Genomic DNA, 17,968 nt, shown 5'->3' with positions numbered 1-17,968 from the left:
TCGCCTCAGTTGTTCATGCTCTGGTAACTTCAAGATTGGATTACTGTAATGCGCTCTACATAGGGCTGCCCTTGAAGACAGTTCAGAAGCTTCAGCTAGTGCAGAATGCGGCAGCTAGACTATTGACAAGGACCAGTCGGTGTTCGCACATAACTCCTGTTCTGGCTCGCCTGCACTGGCTACCTATTTGCTTCCAGGCGAGATTCAAGGTGCTGGTTATGACCTATAAAGCCTTACATGGCGTGGGACCGCAATACCTGGTGGAACGCCTCTCCCGCTATGAACCTACCCGCTCACTTCGTTCAGCATCTAAGGCCATCCTCCGGGTACCAACCCATTGTGAAGCCCGGAGGGTGGTTACTAGATCTAGGGCCTTTTCTGTGGTGGCCCCCGAGTTGTGGAATAGCCTCCCCGAAGAGGTACGCCTGGCACCTACATTATTATCTTTCCGGCACCAGGTAAAGACCTTCTTATGCTCCCAGGCATTTTAATCATTTTAATCTTTTTATCTTTTTAATCTTGTAATGCTAATCCTTTTATTATCTTATATTTTGTTTAATTGTATTTTGTTTTCATTGTGTCTTATATGTTTTGTGATTTTATTATTATGATGTATGTATTTTATCCTATTCTGTTTACCGCCCTGAGAGCTACTTGCTATGGGCGGTATATAAATGCAACAAAATAAACAAAATAAACAAAATAAATAAATAAATAAATGATTGCACAGGAGTAAATCCCATTGAACTCAATAAGCATGCAAATGATCAGACCTACCTTTCTTCTCTTTCCTCTCCTCTCCTTCTTCCTCTCCTCCCCTCTTCCTTCTTCCTTCTTCCTCCAACCCTTCCCACTCTAGTCCTCCGTCCCTCCGTCCCTTTCTCCTCCTCCCCACCATGCTCAGTTTTACATATGCTAAGCATGATTGCACGGGAGTAGATCCCATTGAACTCAAAAACATGCAAATGATCTAACCCGCTCTTCTCCCTTCTCTCCTCCTTCCCTACCCCTGCTCTTCTTCTTTCTCCTCCCCCCCCCATCCTCTGTGGTAAGTTTCACCTATCCTAAGCATGATTGCAGAGGAGTAAATCCCATTTAACTCAATAAGCATGCATGATCAATCCATTCTCAGCAAACTTGTACAGGATCCCATTTCTTACCTCCCGGATTAAAAAGCAGAGAAGTTAGTGAATAGCAAAAAAAAAAAAAACCCTTGAGGTTTAAGAATGTACTTATAGCCAACAGATATCTCTATCAAACTTTAAAAAGCAGGGAAATTGGGCAGCTATAGTGCATGCACCAGAGGAGCAGGAGACCTGACCTGACCTGAGATATTGTACTGCCCTACAAATCTGTAAAAATGCAAACACAATTTGGGTTAGTCTTTCACAGTCCACTTGGAAGAATTTGGTAACTTGTGCCTCTGAGCATATGGGGAGTGATGGCAAGACCTGCAATCAGCCCAAATAACAGAAACAAGACATGTGCTGTGCTGATCTTGTTTTAGCGTGGAGGAAGCAACAATATTAAGACAGCTGATATAGTTCAGATAGTCACTTTAAATATATTTCTTTTACTTTGCAATTTTAGTGATGTTTCCTATAGTAAATCATTTTATTTTGCTTCTGTTTCTGTGAATATGTGAAGTACAGCAACACTTTGCAACACTAAAAAATCTCAAAAAACAACTGTGAAATAATGGCATTGACTTGCTTTGATTACAATTAATTCCAGAATAGTTTCCAGTGGATTTAAGGAGTGTCTCAGTTTGCACAAGATAAGACAGTGGGAGGTGAAATATGTTCTAGCAAAATTCTAGGTGTGCTCTATGTTTTTAATTGAACATGCCCACCTTTCCTTAAGTGGAGTGGTTTAAGCATAGCAGGCTGAAAACATGCATGTTGGGCCAGCCAGGTTTGTTTTTTCCAACAGCTAGAGTCATTGCTTAAGTAGCAACATATTGTAATCAGTCTGATTTTATATCAAACTGCAGTTTCAGATTCAACTGTTAATGCACCCAAAATAGAAACAGAGCATTACCTCCAGTTTTAAACACAAAAAGGCTGTCTTCACCATCACATGACAATGACCAATAAAAAGGCTTTGAAATTAATAAAAATAAATTTGACACAGATTTCTAGGATGAATAATGAGAGAAATATAATTTTCCAGGTTAGATTCTCTGTAGAAAGAGTAGTAACACAGGAAAGAAACAAAGTAAGAAGAACACCGACAAACATACAAAAATGTAATTCTCCATCTTTGGAGTTGGCAGGTGTTGCCACCACTCACCATATGCTCAGAGACATGTGTTACCAAATTCTTCCAAGCTACACAGGAATTGGAATGGACTGTGAAAGACCAACCCAAATTGTGTTTGCATTTTGACAAATTTGTAGGGCAGTACAGTATCTCAGAGTGGTCAGGTCTCCTGCTCCCCTGGTACATTCACTATAGCTGACCAATTTCCCTGCTTTTTAAAGTTTGATAGAAATATCTGTTGGCTATAAGTACATTCTTAAACCTCAAGGGTTTTTTGTTTTTTTGCTATTCACTAATTTCTCTGCTTTTTAATCCGGGAGGTAAGAAATGGAATCCTGTACAAGTTTGCTGAGAATGGATTGATCATTTGCATGCTTATTGAGTTAAATGGGATTTACTCCTCTGCAATCATGCTTAGGATAGGTGAAACTTACCACAGAGGATGGGGAGGGAGGGAGGAGAAAGAAGAAGAGCAGGGGTAGGGAAGGAGGAGAGAAGGGAGAAGAGCGGGTTAGATCATTTGCATGTTTTTGAGTTCAATGGGATCTACTCCCGTGCAATCATGCTTAGCATATGTAAAACTGAGCATGGTGGGGAGGAGGAGAAGGGGATGCTGCCCAATTTCCCTGCTTTTAAAAGTTTGATAGAAATATCTGTTGACTATAGGTACATTCTTAAACCTCAAGGGTTTTTTTGCCTATTAGTGAATATGTAAATAGCCCATCAAGAAATGGAGCTATACACAGGCTCCTCGCCTGATTTTGAAAAACACAGGAACAGCAAAGTAGTTTGTAGGGGGCCGAGCAATCAAGGGCAAATATTTTCTTCTTCCATGGCAATACTTGCTTTGATTACAATTAATTCCAGAAAAAGCCAGTCTCTGAGCACCAAACTTTGAGGCTATGTACATTCTCTGGCATATTATAGCGTCCTTCCACCTTGCCCAACCTTGCACCTTGTGCTGCAGCCTCTTAACACTGCACAGACCATTTGGGGAGAGTCTTATACGTCCTGGCTGCAGCTTCCACAACCTGCCTGCCTTCTAAATCTATGCAATTTATTTATTAATACATTTTTATTCTGCCTTTCCTCCAAGGAGTTCAAGACAGTGTATGGTTCTTCATTTCCTCCCCCCATTTTATCCTCACAACAACCCTATCTGGTATTTCTGTGTCTTTTTTCCTTGGTAATTTGTACTCCCCTCACTTTTATCCGCGAGTACTGTACTGTACTCTGAAATGGCACCATAGAGTCCTCTGTCTAGAAAGGCATATAAGGCGTATAGTTGCCATTTTGTGTTTTTCGTTTGAAACCCCTTCTCTAGCCAAAACCGATAAGAGAGCCGAAACAAGAGGAAGGCCTTTGCGTGTTTTGGATGGCGGATATCGCCACTTTCATTTCTAGAGTAGGTTCCAGATGGGAGGGGGCTATTATGCTGCTATTCTGCTTTTATCCTAAAACGATGTGGGCAAAAGTATTTTGCTGAAACTCTCGCGAGCATTCTACAGTGTATTAAAAAAGGCCCAGTAAATAAAATAACACCCCCGTCCCGGAGTGGGAGGGAAGACCCGTTTTTCAAGATTTTTCAGTGTTTCCCGTGCCTCAATACGCATTTCTTGGTTTGGGGTTGCAACTGTCTATCCCAATTTGTTTCTTTTTTTCAATATGAATACTGCATTCGTTTCCAGTTCTTATATCTGAAGAAATCCTGAAAAGTCCTCCATACTATCATGGCTAGCGCCCGGTCGGCAAAAGAAGAAAGAATCAGGTACATACAGGGAGACCTTTTTACATGTCCTGGAACAGACTCCTTGGCTCATTGTATCAGTGAGGATTGTCATATGAGTGCTGGCATAGCTGCCATTTTTAAGAAGAAGTTTGGTGGTGTTCAGGAGCTCTTGAACCAGAAAAAGAAGACTGGGGATGTGGCTGTTCTGAAGAGAGAGAATCGATATGTGTACTATCTGATTACAAAGAACAAATACTTTCATAAGCCTACCTATGACAATCTACGGAAGAGCTTGGAAGCGATGAAAATCCATTGCCTTAATAATGCTGTAACTTGTATTTCTATGCCGAAGATTGGGTGTGGACTTGACCGCCTGAATTGGAGTAAAGTTTCAACAATGCTTGATGAAGTATTTGAGGATACAGATGTTAGCATTACAGTTTATACCCTTTAATTTATTATCCTTTTGTATTCTGTGTTTGTAACTGATTTGTGAAAAGATGGTGATGTGATTTTGTTCTATTTCCCTTTCTCTTTCAGACATTTCTCACCATTACTAATATCCAATCATAGACAGTGTTTTGTAGAAATTTATAGTTAAAGCTTTTAATTTTTAATCTCTAATTTTTAGGATTTTGATTATGTCTATATGGAATGTACTTGTGTTTGGTTGTAAGTCGCCCAGAGTGGCAGATTAACCTCTGCCAGATGGGCGTCTAACAAATCTCATAAATAAATAAATAAATAAATAAATAGGGTAGACTAAGAAGGAGTGGCCCAATCTTCATGGCTGAGTTGATATCTGGACAACTGTGCCACATTGACTAATGCAAACAATTTCTCCCTTGACGTAATGCAGTGTTCTTCAACCTTGATTCCCAAAATGTTGTTGGGCTGCTACAACTCTTATCTCCAGCCACCTTAGCCAATGGTCTGGGATGATAGGAGTTGTAGTCCAACAGCATCTAAATATCCAGAAGAATACTGGTTAGTGCAATCTTAGCTCTCAAACTGATATCTGTGCAAGCAATGGACTCACAGTTTGAACTCCGCCATCACTGCATCAGCCCATTCAACTCAAACTGCCTCACTGTGGGGGCTGGGGAGGCTAAAGTGCCTCCCACTTGTTGCTTGTAGCTACTTTGGCTGAAAGGCAGGGTATAAATAAAATTTAATAATAATAATAATAATAATAATTGCTATTAGCTGCTGGTGAAACTGCTGCTCTCCTCTAGGTTTTGCATCTTTCAGAATAATAGTTTGAGAAGCTGAAATAAACAAAAAAGCCTATTTTAAAAGGCTAGGCGGCAGACCCTGGAAAGGTGCAGGTGGCAGGCCGTGGCAGGCCGTACCAGTTTAGGGGAACAAGGGATAGATGCATAATATCCATCCCTTGTTCCGGGCCTGTCCATAACCAGAAGATAACTGTGGGACGCAGGACTCCATCCGACCTTCGACTGTTGTTGTGTAACGCCAGGTCTGTGGCGCAAAAGACAACGCTCATCCATGATATGATCCTGGATGAGAGCACAGACCTGGTGTGTATTACGGAGACCTGGCTGGATGAGGCCTCGGCTCCTACGCTGGGGGCCATGTGTCCAGCCGGTTTCCAATACGCACACCAGCCGAGGGTTGGTAGGCGGGGAGGGGGAGTGGCAGTCATCTACCGGGGGTCCTTGGTTTTTGCCAGACCTCCTCTCCATGAGACCAAGTTTGTTGACTTCATGTACTGGAGGTTGGGCCCTAAGGGCAGTTTAGGGATTCTACTTGTGTACTGCCCACCCCGCTGCACGGCAGACTCCCTGACCGAGGTGCTCGAGGTGGTCTCGGCTGTACGGATGCTCTCCCCCAACCTATTGGTTTTGGGGGACTTCAACGTGCATGCCAAGGCCATCCTCACTGGAGCCCCTCAGGATTTCATGGAAACCATGACTTTCTGGGAACTGCACCTTAGTAATAGAGGGCCCACCCATGTAGCCGGTCATGCTCTTGACCTTGTGTTTGTCTCGGGAGGGGAGGGAAGTGCTCTGAAAATGGGGACTGTTCTTTCTAACTCCGTGTCATGGTCAGATCACTACCTGGTGAATATAGACCCTTCAATGCCACACACCCTCCGCAGGGGACAAGGACCTATTAGGATGGTCCGCCCCAGACGCCTGATGGATCCTAAAGGATTCCTGAATGCGCTGGGAGATTTGGAGCCAGCTGAAGGGCACCCGGTCGAAACCCTGGTGGTGGAGTGGAATAGGGAGATCACTAGGGCAGTAGACCGGGTGGCTCTGAAATGTCCTCTCCCCCTGAATAGAACTCAGATAGCACCCTGGTATACACCACGGTTGTGGGGTCTGAGACAGGAGGTGAGACGACTAGAGCGCCGGTGGCAGAAATCTCGCTCTGAAGACGATCGGACACTGGTTAGAGCAGCAATAGCTGCCTACCAAGTGGCAACAAAGGCAACAAAGAGGGAATTCTTTGCTGCCTCTATTGCGTCCGCAGAGTGCTGCCCCAGGAGGTTGTTCCAAGTGGTCCGAAGCCTGGTCGGTCCAGTTGCTCAGGAACCCATGGAGCACTCTAAAGCCTCCTGTGACATATTTGCTAAACACTTTGCCAGTAAAATCGAGCGCCTGAAGAGCATGACTCCGTACGCCGTGGATACAGGAAGTGAGCCAGAGTCGGCCAGTTGCATTCCGGTTAAACGGTGGGATCGGTTTCAGCCTCTTCTCTCTGAGGACGTGGACAAGGTGCTCTCTACTGTGAAGCCAACCACCTGTCTGTTGGATCCTTGCCCTTCATGGCTCATTATGAGCTGTAAAGAGAGACTGAGCGAAGGGATCAAGGCAGTGGTAAATGCATCCTTGGAAGAGGGTGTAATGCCATCAGCCCTCAAGGAAGCAGCAATAAAGCCCATCTTGAAAAAGTCTTCCTTGGATCCCCAAGAGTTAAATAACTTCCGCCCAGTCTCTAATTTACCGTTCTTGGGCAAGGTGATTGAACGAGTGGTGGCCAAACAGTTACAGACACACTTGGATGAAGCAGATTATCTCGATCCATTCCAATCGGGCTTCAGGACTGGACATGGAACTGAAACAGCCTTGGTCGCTCTGGTGGATGATATGAGGAGGGTGTTGGATAGGGGAGAATATACCTTCCTCGGCCTCCTGGACCTCTCAGCAGCGTTTGATACCGTTGACCACGGTATCCTTTTAGATCGCCTGGAGGGATTGGGAATAGGAGGCACCGTTTTACGATGGCTCCGTTCCTATCTCTCAGACAGACATCAACGGGTGGCACTGGGGGATGAGGTTTCAGACCCTTGGCCTCTCAATTGTGGAGTGCCACAGGGTTCTATCCTCTCCCCCATGCTATTCAACATCTATGTAAAGCCGCTGGGGGCCATCATCAGGAGATTTGGGCTGCAGTGCCACCAATATGCGGATGACACTCAGCTCTATCTCTCATTTAAGTCCTCACCAGAGTTGGCTGTGGACACCATGTCCAAGTGCCTGGAATCCGTAAGTGGATGGATGGGAAGGAATAGGCTGAAACTAAACCCCGATACGACTGAGGTGTTGCTCGTGGGAGACAAGAGAAGGTTAGGAGAAATAGACCTGGTGTTTAATGGTAAGATTACCCCTGAAAGACCAGGTCTGCAGCCTCGGGGTCATTCTTGACTCCCAACTGTCCATGGAGGCTCAGGTTTCAGCAGTGAGCCGGGCAGCTTGGTATCAATTACATCTGATAAGGAGGCTGCAACCCTACCTTCCTGTCCATCTGCTCCCACGGGTGATACATGCCCTGGTCTCCTCCCGCTTAGACTACTATAATGCGCTCTACATCGGGTTACCCTTGAAAATGGTCCAGAAATTACAACTGATACAGAATGCGGCGGCACGATTGATTAAGAACAGCCGTCGCCGTGATCATATCACTCCGGTGTTAGTAGATCTACACTGGCTGCCAGTTGTTTACCGGGCCCAATTCAAGGTGTTGGTGTTGACCTATAAAGCCCTATACGGTTTTGGCCCAGTTTATCTGAAGGAGCGCCTCCAGCATCACCAATTATGCCGCCTGACAAGATCAGCCTCACAAGACCTTCTCTCAGTCCCACCAGTTAAAACAGCTAGGCTGGTGCGGACTAGAGAGAGGGCATTCTCGATTGTGGCCCCCACCCTCTGGAATTCCCTTCCTTTTGATCTTCGCCATGCCCCCTCCCTGATAGGTTTCTGCCGAGCCTTGAAGACCTGGCTGTTCAGGCAGGCCTATGGGATCCCTGGGGTAGGTTAGCTTTTAATACTGTTATTAATCAGAATTGTAGTGTTTAGTCTAATTATTGATTGTGGCTCTCATTGTTTTATATTGTATTTTATTGTATTGATGTACGTCGCCTAGAGTGGCTGTTAATTCGGCCAGATAGGCGACTCATAAATAAAATTTTATTATTATTATTTTGCCAATGTAGTCCCTGCTTCAAAGTATAGACTGTAGCACAATCACCTCAACTTAAGATATGGACCATTTGGGTTTTGTTGCCATAGGCTGTGATTGCACATTCGTTTTTAAATACATGACTCTCTACTGCTGCATCGGATCCCTAATTAGTTTCCCAATTTACCTGTTCACTTCTTTTCTGTTTACAAAGTACAATGCTTGCAGAGTGGTAAGCAAGAACCTCTTCCTCAAACAGCAGTGAGCACTGGTATAATGTGATTCCAAGGTTTTGAGAATTCCCAACATCCTAATGAGATTTTTGGACAAACAGTTGACACTCCCCAACAATCATGAACATGGTTTTCAAAAAGACAAATACTTTTTTGCATAGTGTTCTCAAGTGTTCAAAGCACTTCACATGCATTATCTAGTTATAACCCTTACAATAACCCTGTAAGATAAGTCAATATTACAATATTTAGTTTGGGCAGTACCTACCCTTTGGAAATCCACTCCTATTGCATGTCGGACAAGGTCCTTCTCTATTGTCTTGCAGCTACTAAAAATGTTCCTCTTTCAACAAGTCTTCTAAAATGTTTATCCCATCTTGTACCTGCTTTGTGTTTGAATTGATTTAATGTATGTGCTGTTGTTGTTTAAACTGTTTTCATATTTATAATTTTTAAAAAATGTTTTTATATGTAATGTTTATATATGTCCCTTCATTGTTTTCATCCTGAGGGGCAGATTAGACTGAGTGATGGTGAGTAGCTCATGGTCATCCTGTAAACTTCAGCATCCTATGAACCAATCAGCATGAAATAGAATGTGTTAGCCCTGAGCAGAGTCCAAATGAGTCTCAATGGCAAGCAAGCCTTTTTAGTTTCTTTAAAAGCTAAGACAAGTTGTGGAGAGTGAGAATTGTGTAATTGCAGAAAAAGAGACAGTGAATCCTGAAGACAGCATCCCATCTACATCTTCAAGCAGTTTGGTAGCAGCAGGAGATAAACATGTAGACACTGAATTCAGCAATATATCTGACAGTGAGAAAGGACAGTAAAATGATGACAGTGATAAAGGGGCAGAAAGCTGTATTCAAGCCTGCCCAGGTTATTCTATAATTTTAAAAGGTTATATAATCTTAGAAAGGTGTGTGGCTATGACTACCATGAAGAGACCCTGCATTTCTGAATTTGCCACAACACTACTGTTCTCTAATGTGTTTGCCTGGCTAGAATGTGTTCTTGAACTATGATAATGTCTCTTGCTGGATGGAAGTGTGTCTGTAGAAACTTCTGGTTTTATGTGTGGCTGGAATGAAGCCTGCAGTAAAATGGTGAGATTCACATGTGTTATTCTGCACATTTGTTTTTACCTTTGGCCCTGCCTAAAATTGGCATGTGGCCGCACAGAAGGTTGCTTATAAGGGAATGTGGCCTTGGGCCAAAAAAGGTTCCCCACCCTGGTTATATTTGGTCTTCACAATCGTATCATTCTATTGCTTTTTTCAGATGTTTTGAAATTGGCCTACCTGCAGTTCCTGTCTGCAATATCTTTCATAGCCTGTCTCCTCAGTTGTTTTACATTTATATCCTTTTACCTTCAGTTTGTTATGAAACACACTGGGTACTACAAATGGGGGAGAAATTCGATTTAGTTCACATTTAAAGGCAAACCTACCTAATTTGCACCTTCCAAAACAATATGCAAACCAAAACAAAGCCATCTTTGAAAGGCACACTTCTCCAAATTTTGTAATGCAGTTCTCCAGCCAAATAATGTGTACAAAGATTCATATAGCAAGATAAAATGTGCATAATTTTTGTATCGACTTTATTGCTTAGCCATAGGCCATTGCATAAAATGTGCATAAAAATTCATATGTTGGTGTCAATAACATACAAAATGTGTTATATTAGGGGAAATTGCTTTGCAAAATTGTATGTATTAGGCAAAATTGCGTAAAAATGTGTGTATTGGGAGAAATGCATGCTAAAATGCTGATGAAATCTATGATTTATTTTTTAATTGCCAACTGATGTGAAATTGTAGGGAACTGAACTTAAGATCAGAAAAATTAGAAGCTGAGAGAAATTGAAACGGACAGATTTGCCTATTCCTACTGGACACAGTGGTTCCCCCCCCACGTTAGATCCAAGACTGGATGGAAGCAAGCATACAAAATAATGTTGGAGTTATTTAGCTTTCACCAGTAGAAGAACCCCAGTTCCTTTAATGCCCCAGGAAATACATTTGTTTGAATTCCTTTGGGGAATTTAGTGATGTTTCTATTTACAGCGTGGTCTAGCTGATAAGCTAGTACAAAGAGAACACTGTTTCATAATGGTAATGAGGAAGTAGATGGACCAGTTTATTATGTGTGGGCAGTCACGATGTGTCTCACGGTCCTTTGAGGTTCCTGCCAATCCTCCCCAAACCTTTCTTAATTGCACAAATACTTTCTAGCATCCCATGGACTTGCACAGCTTATTGTTGATACCTTAAGGCACAAAATGTACCAGGACATTTTACTCATGTGGAGGCAACAGCTGAGATGGCAGTGTATTAGAAATATGTTAGGTGGACACTCTTAAACGTTCAAGGATGTATTAAGGTGCTGAGACTTCTTTAAATATTGCTGGTGCTTGATCTTATACATTTCAGAATCACTGGGTCATGTCAAAAATGTGTTTTCAAACTTTTATTGGCAAACCCTGTACTTTGTTAACCAACTTTATCTTTTAAATGCTGGTACCAGGAGCAGAGTGCGGTACACATCATGAACTGGTCATATCAAAAATCAGAGTAAAGCTAAAGAAGAACAAAGCAATCATAATGCCAAAAAACAATTTAAATAACATCCAAGAAGAATATAAAGATCAAGTAAGGAACAGATCTGGGGCTTTAAACTTAGTTGACAGAGAACCATAAGAACTATGAAGTTGGAGACATTATCAGGGAAGAATGCAAAAAGACAATACCTCTAATTAAAAAGAGATAAAGACCTCAATGGATGACTGACAAAACTCATAAAAGACAGAAGGAAAGCAAAAGCAACAGGAGACAGAAACACAGTCAGAACCGCAAATGCAGCGACTAGTACGTAGGGACAAAGAGGACTATTACAATAGTTATTGTATAGAAATAGAAGAGGACAACAAAAAGGGTAGAACAAGAGCCCTATTCCAAATGATTAGAGAAATTACAGGGAAATTTAAAATAAGTAGGGATGTTGAATAATCAACAAGGGAATACACTGACTGACCGAGATGAAATAAAAGGAAGATGGAAGCAATACACTGAAGAACTCTATAAAAGAGATGCCAGGATGAAAGATTCATTCACAGAGGAACTGTATGATGAAGAACCAGAAATCTTAGAATGTGAAAGTTGCTCTTAAAATACTTGGAGGAAATAAATCACCAGGAACAGATGGCATACCAACAGAGTTGCTTCAAGTTACTGAGACTGAATCTGTCTAAAGATTGACAAAAATTTGTCAAGAATTATGGAAAATAAAAAATGGCCCACAGACTGGAAGAGTTCGATATACATCCCAATTCAAAAGAAAGGGGATCCCAGGGAATGCACTAATTATCAAACTATTGCAATAATATCCCATGCAAGTAATGTAATGCTCAAGATTTTACAGCAAAGGCTCTTACATATATGGAGCGAGAAATGCCAGATGTCCAAGCTGGATTTAGAATGGAAAGAGGTAGCAGAGACCATATTGCAAACATACATTGGATAATGGAACAGACCAAGGAATTTCAGAAGAAAATCATCCTGTGCTTTATAGATTACAGCAAAGCCTTTGATTGTGTAGATCATGAAAAACTATGGGATGCTTTAAAAAAAATGGGGGTGCCACAGCATCTGATTGTCCTGAAGTGCAACCTATACTCTTGACAAGAGGCTACTGTAAGGACAGAATATGGAAAAACCAATTGGTTCCCCCTCAGAAAGGGTGTGAGACAGGGGTGTATTTTATCACCCTATTTGTTTAATCTAAATGCAGAACATTTCATACGGAAAGCGGGATTGAACCAAGATGAAGGAGGTGTGAAAATTGGAAGGAGAAATATAAATAATTTAAGATATGCAGACGATACCATACTACTAGCAGAAACCAGTATTGATTTGAAATGAATGCTGACGAAAGTTAAAGAGGAAAGCACAAAAGCAGGACTACAGCTGAACATCAAGAAGTAATGACAACAGAAGATTTTGTAACTTTAAAGTTGACAAGGAGGACATTGAACTTGTCAAGGATTATCAATACTTTGGCACAGTCATTAACCAAAATGGAGACAATAGTCAAGAAATTAGAAGAAGGCTAGCACTCGGGAGGGCAGCTATGAGAGAACAAGAAAAAATCCTCAAATGCAAAGATGTATCACTAAAGTAAGGATCATTCAGACCATGGTATTCCTGAACTCTATGTATAGATGTGTAAGTTGGACAGTGAAAAAAGTGGATAAGAGAAAAATCAACTTATTTCAAATGTTGTGTTGGCAAAGCGGAGAGCTTTGTAGATACCATGGACTGCGAAAAAGACAAATAATTGGGTGTTAGAACAAATTAAACCAGAACTATCACTAGAAGCTAAAATGATGAAATTGAGGTTATCATACTTTGGACACATCATGAGAAGGCATGATTCACTAGAAAAGACAATGCTGGGAAAAACAGAAGGGAATAGAAAAAGAGGGCCAAACAAGAGATGAATTGATTTCATTAAGGAAGCCACAGACCTAAACTTACAATATCTGAACAGGGTGGTTTATAATGCTATTGGAGGCCACCGATTCATAGGGTCGCCATAAGTTGAAATCGACTTGAAGGCACATAACTCTGTGGGTTGGTGTGGCAGCCCTCTGGAGACCTCACAGACTCTCCCTGATGTCAAACTTGCATTGCCATGTGCAAGCTTTTGTAGTATTAGCCTCTATGGCTGATCCCTAGTCTTGTGCCTCATGCAGCTGCAAGATGGCACTTCTAATATCAAAGGGAGACATCAAAGAGAGATACCCCTGAGTTGTTTACTACAATCTCATGCTCTCACACTGCCCTAGTAATAATAAAAAGGTAAAGGTGTCCCCGCACTTATAGTGCGAGTCGTTTCCGACTCTTAGTGTGACGTCTTGCGACGTTTACTAGGCAGACTGTATATATGAGGTGGGATTGCCAGTTCCTTCCCTGGCCTTTCTTTACCCCCCAGCGTATGCTGGGTACTCATTTTACCGACCACGGATGGATGGAAGGCTGAGTCGACTGCAAGAAAGCTGATTTACCTCTTTAAGGGAGGCCTTTTGTTTGTTACCTCTCGTTAACCATATAAGCCTTATATAATGAGTTCTAACAAGCATGGATTCAAGCCCTGGATACACCAATCTAGGCATGCTGTAGGGAACATTGCATGTGTCATCTACTCCATGGGTTAAACCTGTTAATATGACAACACAGCCACTTGCACAGGGACTGCAAAGTGATGTCTCATAGGTCCCAGAAGCTGATCACTGCTGACCGTGAAATCCATTTCTATATGGTTGCATTGAAACTGCTTGCAAACAAACCTCAAACAAGCCCCTTCCAAGTTGTCACCTGTCATAATGTCAGGTGATTGATAGGTGGGTGACCCAGTGGGGAGGTGAGGACAGATCTGGCTCACCAGCTGGATCCAGTTCCTCATCCCTAATGTAGACTGTACTCATTTAGATAGACAGAGTCAGGTTTGCCTGACTCTATATGGTCACTTCCTATGTTCTGATTCCGCTGCCCAGCTGCTGTTACTCCATGGTAAAGAAAGGCTTGGAAGACACCATTTTCAGAAGAGAACTAGCGGGCAGGAACAGGGTTCTTAGTTCCTCATTATCCACTATTTCATCTCCCCAGTTGCTCCTCTCTTTAGTTATTTCAGATTCATGTTTTTTTTACAAACATGGGTCTGGAATCTGTACAGGGGTGAAAGCAGCAAGGGAAAATGGCGGGCAATTTCCACTGACAAATTATGATCTTCTGGCCCTGTGTCCCTTTACTGAAACAGCAGCTGGGTGCTGAAACCATGTAGTGAGGGTGCAATGTAGTTCCACCTTGACTGGCAAACTTGCAAACAAACAAACAAACTTACTGCAGTCTTGATACCTAGTAATAGGTCAGTATCCAGCTATCTGAATGTAGGTGCACAGTTAGGATTCATCTAATGGGTGGACTTTTTAATATATATTTAATATATTAAATATTACAAACTGCTTTTCCAATCTTCAAAGCAGCATACAATTTAAAAAAAAAAACACAGTAAGATAACGCAATAAAGCAGCAAAAAAGGAAAATTGCTCTTTGTGGGTCTGCCCTTGAAGACAACCTGGAAGGTGCAACTGGTTGTATGGGACTCTCACAGATTAGGGGCTGCCTCTCCATGGATTAGCCCATATGCAAGCTCACATAAAGCCCAGCAAAGTAGTCAAGCTTGGAGGTTGCTAAAGATTGGATCAGTGTTGCAAGATCTTCAGTCACTAAGGGATGGAATCTATACAACTGATGTAAATGGTCAAATGTACTCCTAATAGCAGCCGCAACTTGCTTCTTAAAAAGCAAAGCAGGGTCCAGGAATACCCCAAGGCTCCTAACCTGATTTGACAGAGATACCACCATTTCATCTATTACAGATAGATCAGTCCCCTCCAGGATCCAAGAATTTCCCATAGGCATCACTTCTATCTTGGCTGGATTTATCCTTATCCAGTTAACTTTGGTTTAGGACAAAGATGACAGCACTTGGGTAATTATATAATGGTACAGAGAGCTGGGTGTTGTCAGTGATGCCCAGCCCAAAGCTCTGGCAATAGATGTTAAATAACATTAGCAACAACACTGAACTCTATGAAACCCCATGAATCAGTTCCCACAGTGCAAACTAAGCATCAGGTATTGTTGACTTTCTGCCTTCAGACAGAAAGAAACAAAACTACAGGACAGTCAACCTTGACACATGAGCTGAATATTTCAATTAGCTCAGGATAGTGGTATACTCCACAGCAGGAGCTGCCAATATGGTGCCCATGGGCACAATGGCACCCTTGAGATCTTCCCTTGGTACATGCAAAGCCTCTGAGCATACCACCACCGCCGCCCCTTTAGTCATGAGATGGTGAGGGTGGTTTCTCTTTTCTCCCTTGAAAAATATATAGAGCTGAAGGAGGAAGTTGGATGGAAGAGTGACACTCTTTTATCTTGGAAAAGCAAAGTCTCTGTGTGTGCGCTTTCTCTCTTTCTGTGTCTTGGGTGTGGGGAGTGCTGATCAGGGAAAAGGGGAGAGAAGTGACCAGAGGAGGTGATGCCCACAGGCCTAAAAAGTTTGGCAACCCCTGCTCCACAGTATCAAAACCACAGAGAAGTCCAGTAAGATAATCAGAGAGTTATCTGTTGTTCTTAATACAGAGATCAATCACCAAGGCTATTAAAACTGTCTCTGTCTCCTGCCCATCTAGGAAGCTGGATATAAAAGGGTCAAGGAAATTTTCATCTAAGAACACCTGCACTGCTCTGCCACTACCATGCATTCCACAAAGTTCCCTTGAAAGGTGGATACTAGCCTAAAACTGGCTAGATCATATCTGTTTGATGACGGTTTCAAAAAAAAAAGTAGTGGGAATTAGCCTCCCACCAAGATTTTCTAGTCTGGTTTTTACTAGCTATGAAGGGAAAGAATCCACACTACGTATTGTGACTCTTACAGTGCCAAGCACCCCATCTGCATCTTTGAAGGAGACAAGGTTAAACGGATTCGAGAAATTGTGACAAGCAATTGATTCTGATAGCCATTCCATGGACTCTGCACAAAACATTGCCATCCATGTTGAACCATATCCGAGCAACTTTGTTAGCAAAGAATCATAGAAAATTGTCACCATGAACAATAGTTTATTTTCCAATGAGCAATTCTTGGGGAATCACAAGAAAGCTCTTTCTTGCCATTGCCACCACCTGAAAGGTTGCAAATGGGTTCTAGGCCAAATGCGTTCTATTTGGCCAACAGCACTCTATTCATCTCTGTTCATGTTTCCAATCTCCCTGGGAGCCGGTGAAGTTGCAGGAGAAGATGCCAAGGTGGAAATCCTGTTATGTGATGTTTTTGGACATTCAGCTCTTGGGGTTTCTAGAAATGAGTGTGCTTGATGAGCTTCAGCTAAAAAACCAAGAGGCTGTAATATCTGCACCATTGCTTTTGGTATAGGGCAGCTGGGAATGGACTGCAACTGATGTGCAAGCATCCTATGGCATTTATGCTATGCTATTTACACTATGGAGAGCCAGTGTGGTGGAGTGGTTAAGGTGTTGGACTACGACCTGGGAGACCAGGGTTCGAATCCCCACACAGCCATGGAACTCACTGGGTGACCTTGGGCCAGTCACTTGCCTCTTAGCCTCAGAGGAAGGCAAAGGTAAACCCCCTCTGAATACCGCTTACCATGAAAACCCTATTCATAGCCATAAGTCGGGATCGACTTGAAGGCAGTCCATTTCATTTACACTATGAAGCACAATCAACCTGGTCTCTGTTAGTATGGTTATGTTCCCTTGATTTGAATGCCTGAAGGAGATTGAATGAGGTGTACATTCAGGATCATCCCTTACTCATACCTCATCCCATGGCATGAGCTACTAAACACTTTGTTACTGTTCCACTTCCTGCCTTGGTGGTGGAGGAAAAGGTGTAAGCAAGGGGTTGTGATTCAATTTATAGCACATACCAAATAAAAATGATGGGAGAGAGAAATTCCTGCCATTGACCTACAGTGTTCCCACATTATAAAAATCAGTGATTTTTCTACACAGTGCAGTTGGGGGGGAAACCCATATGGGGCATTAACAAGCATGCCCATATGGGGCATTAACAAGCATGCCCATATGGGGCATTAACAAGCATATGGCATTAACCATATGGGGCATTAACAAGCATATGGGGCATTAACAAACATGCCCGTCCAAGAGTAAGTCACATTGGATGGTATTTAATGATAGTTCTACTCAGAGTAGATCCATTGAAGTTAATAGACATGACTCTTATGTCCATTAATTTCAGTGGGTCCACTCTGAGTTGGACTTAGTTGAATACAACCCATTGAGTTCAGTGCAACTTGCTCCATAGTAAAGGTGTATAGGATGGTACCTTTAATTGCTGCAGAAATGTGGAGAACTGAATTCAAGATAGGAAAAAATGAGAAAATGAGAGAACCAAAACTGGAAGATCCTTCCATTCCAAATCCTGAAGCATGAATTCTAAAAAAACACATTGCGGAGCACACGTGCTTGTTGGTAAAGAAATATCATGTGACTTACACTCAACTTCGGATCCATGAGTCAGACCCAAGAATGCATTCAACTTATCTCATAGGAGGGAAATGGCTTGTGATCCCCTGTCTGGCTCAAGGGCTTTCCCACAGCTTAAATGGAATTTCATCTCACCCACAAGCAAGCTGTTATTACAGTAATAATAATTGCATACATGTGACGAGATTACATACCGCAGTGATTCTCAGAGTC

At 42.4% G+C, this 17,968-nt stretch overlaps 1 protein-coding gene across 1 annotated transcript; it reads left to right on the top strand.

Moving 5' to 3' along the window:
• The first annotated feature begins 3,506 nt into the window (after positions 1 to 3,506).
• LOC133368465 (ADP-ribose glycohydrolase OARD1-like) lies at positions 3,507 to 4,727 on the top strand. Its single transcript, XM_061592726.1, has 2 exons — positions 3,507 to 3,667; positions 3,951 to 4,727. Exon 2 carries the CDS (start codon positions 3,993 to 3,995, stop codon positions 4,443 to 4,445), a length of 453 nt encoding a protein of 150 aa, XP_061448710.1. The 5' UTR covers positions 3,507 to 3,667; positions 3,951 to 3,992; the 3' UTR covers positions 4,446 to 4,727.
• Positions 4,728 to 17,968: the final 13,241 nt, after the last annotated feature.

The sequence above is a fragment of the Rhineura floridana genome, chromosome 12, assembly GCF_030035675.1.
Source record: "Rhineura floridana isolate rRhiFlo1 chromosome 12, rRhiFlo1.hap2, whole genome shotgun sequence".
Taxonomy (NCBI): domain Eukaryota; kingdom Metazoa; phylum Chordata; class Lepidosauria; order Squamata; family Rhineuridae; genus Rhineura; species Rhineura floridana.
Note: the sequence above shows the minus strand (reverse complement) of the source record. Positions and strands in the feature narration are given on the sequence as shown.

Bases quoted from the DNA above. Each gene is read 5' to 3' on its own strand.
- LOC133368465 (XM_061592726.1), top strand. From the start codon at position 3,993: ATGGCTAGCGCCCGGTCGGCAAAAGAAGAAAGAATCAGGTACATACAG.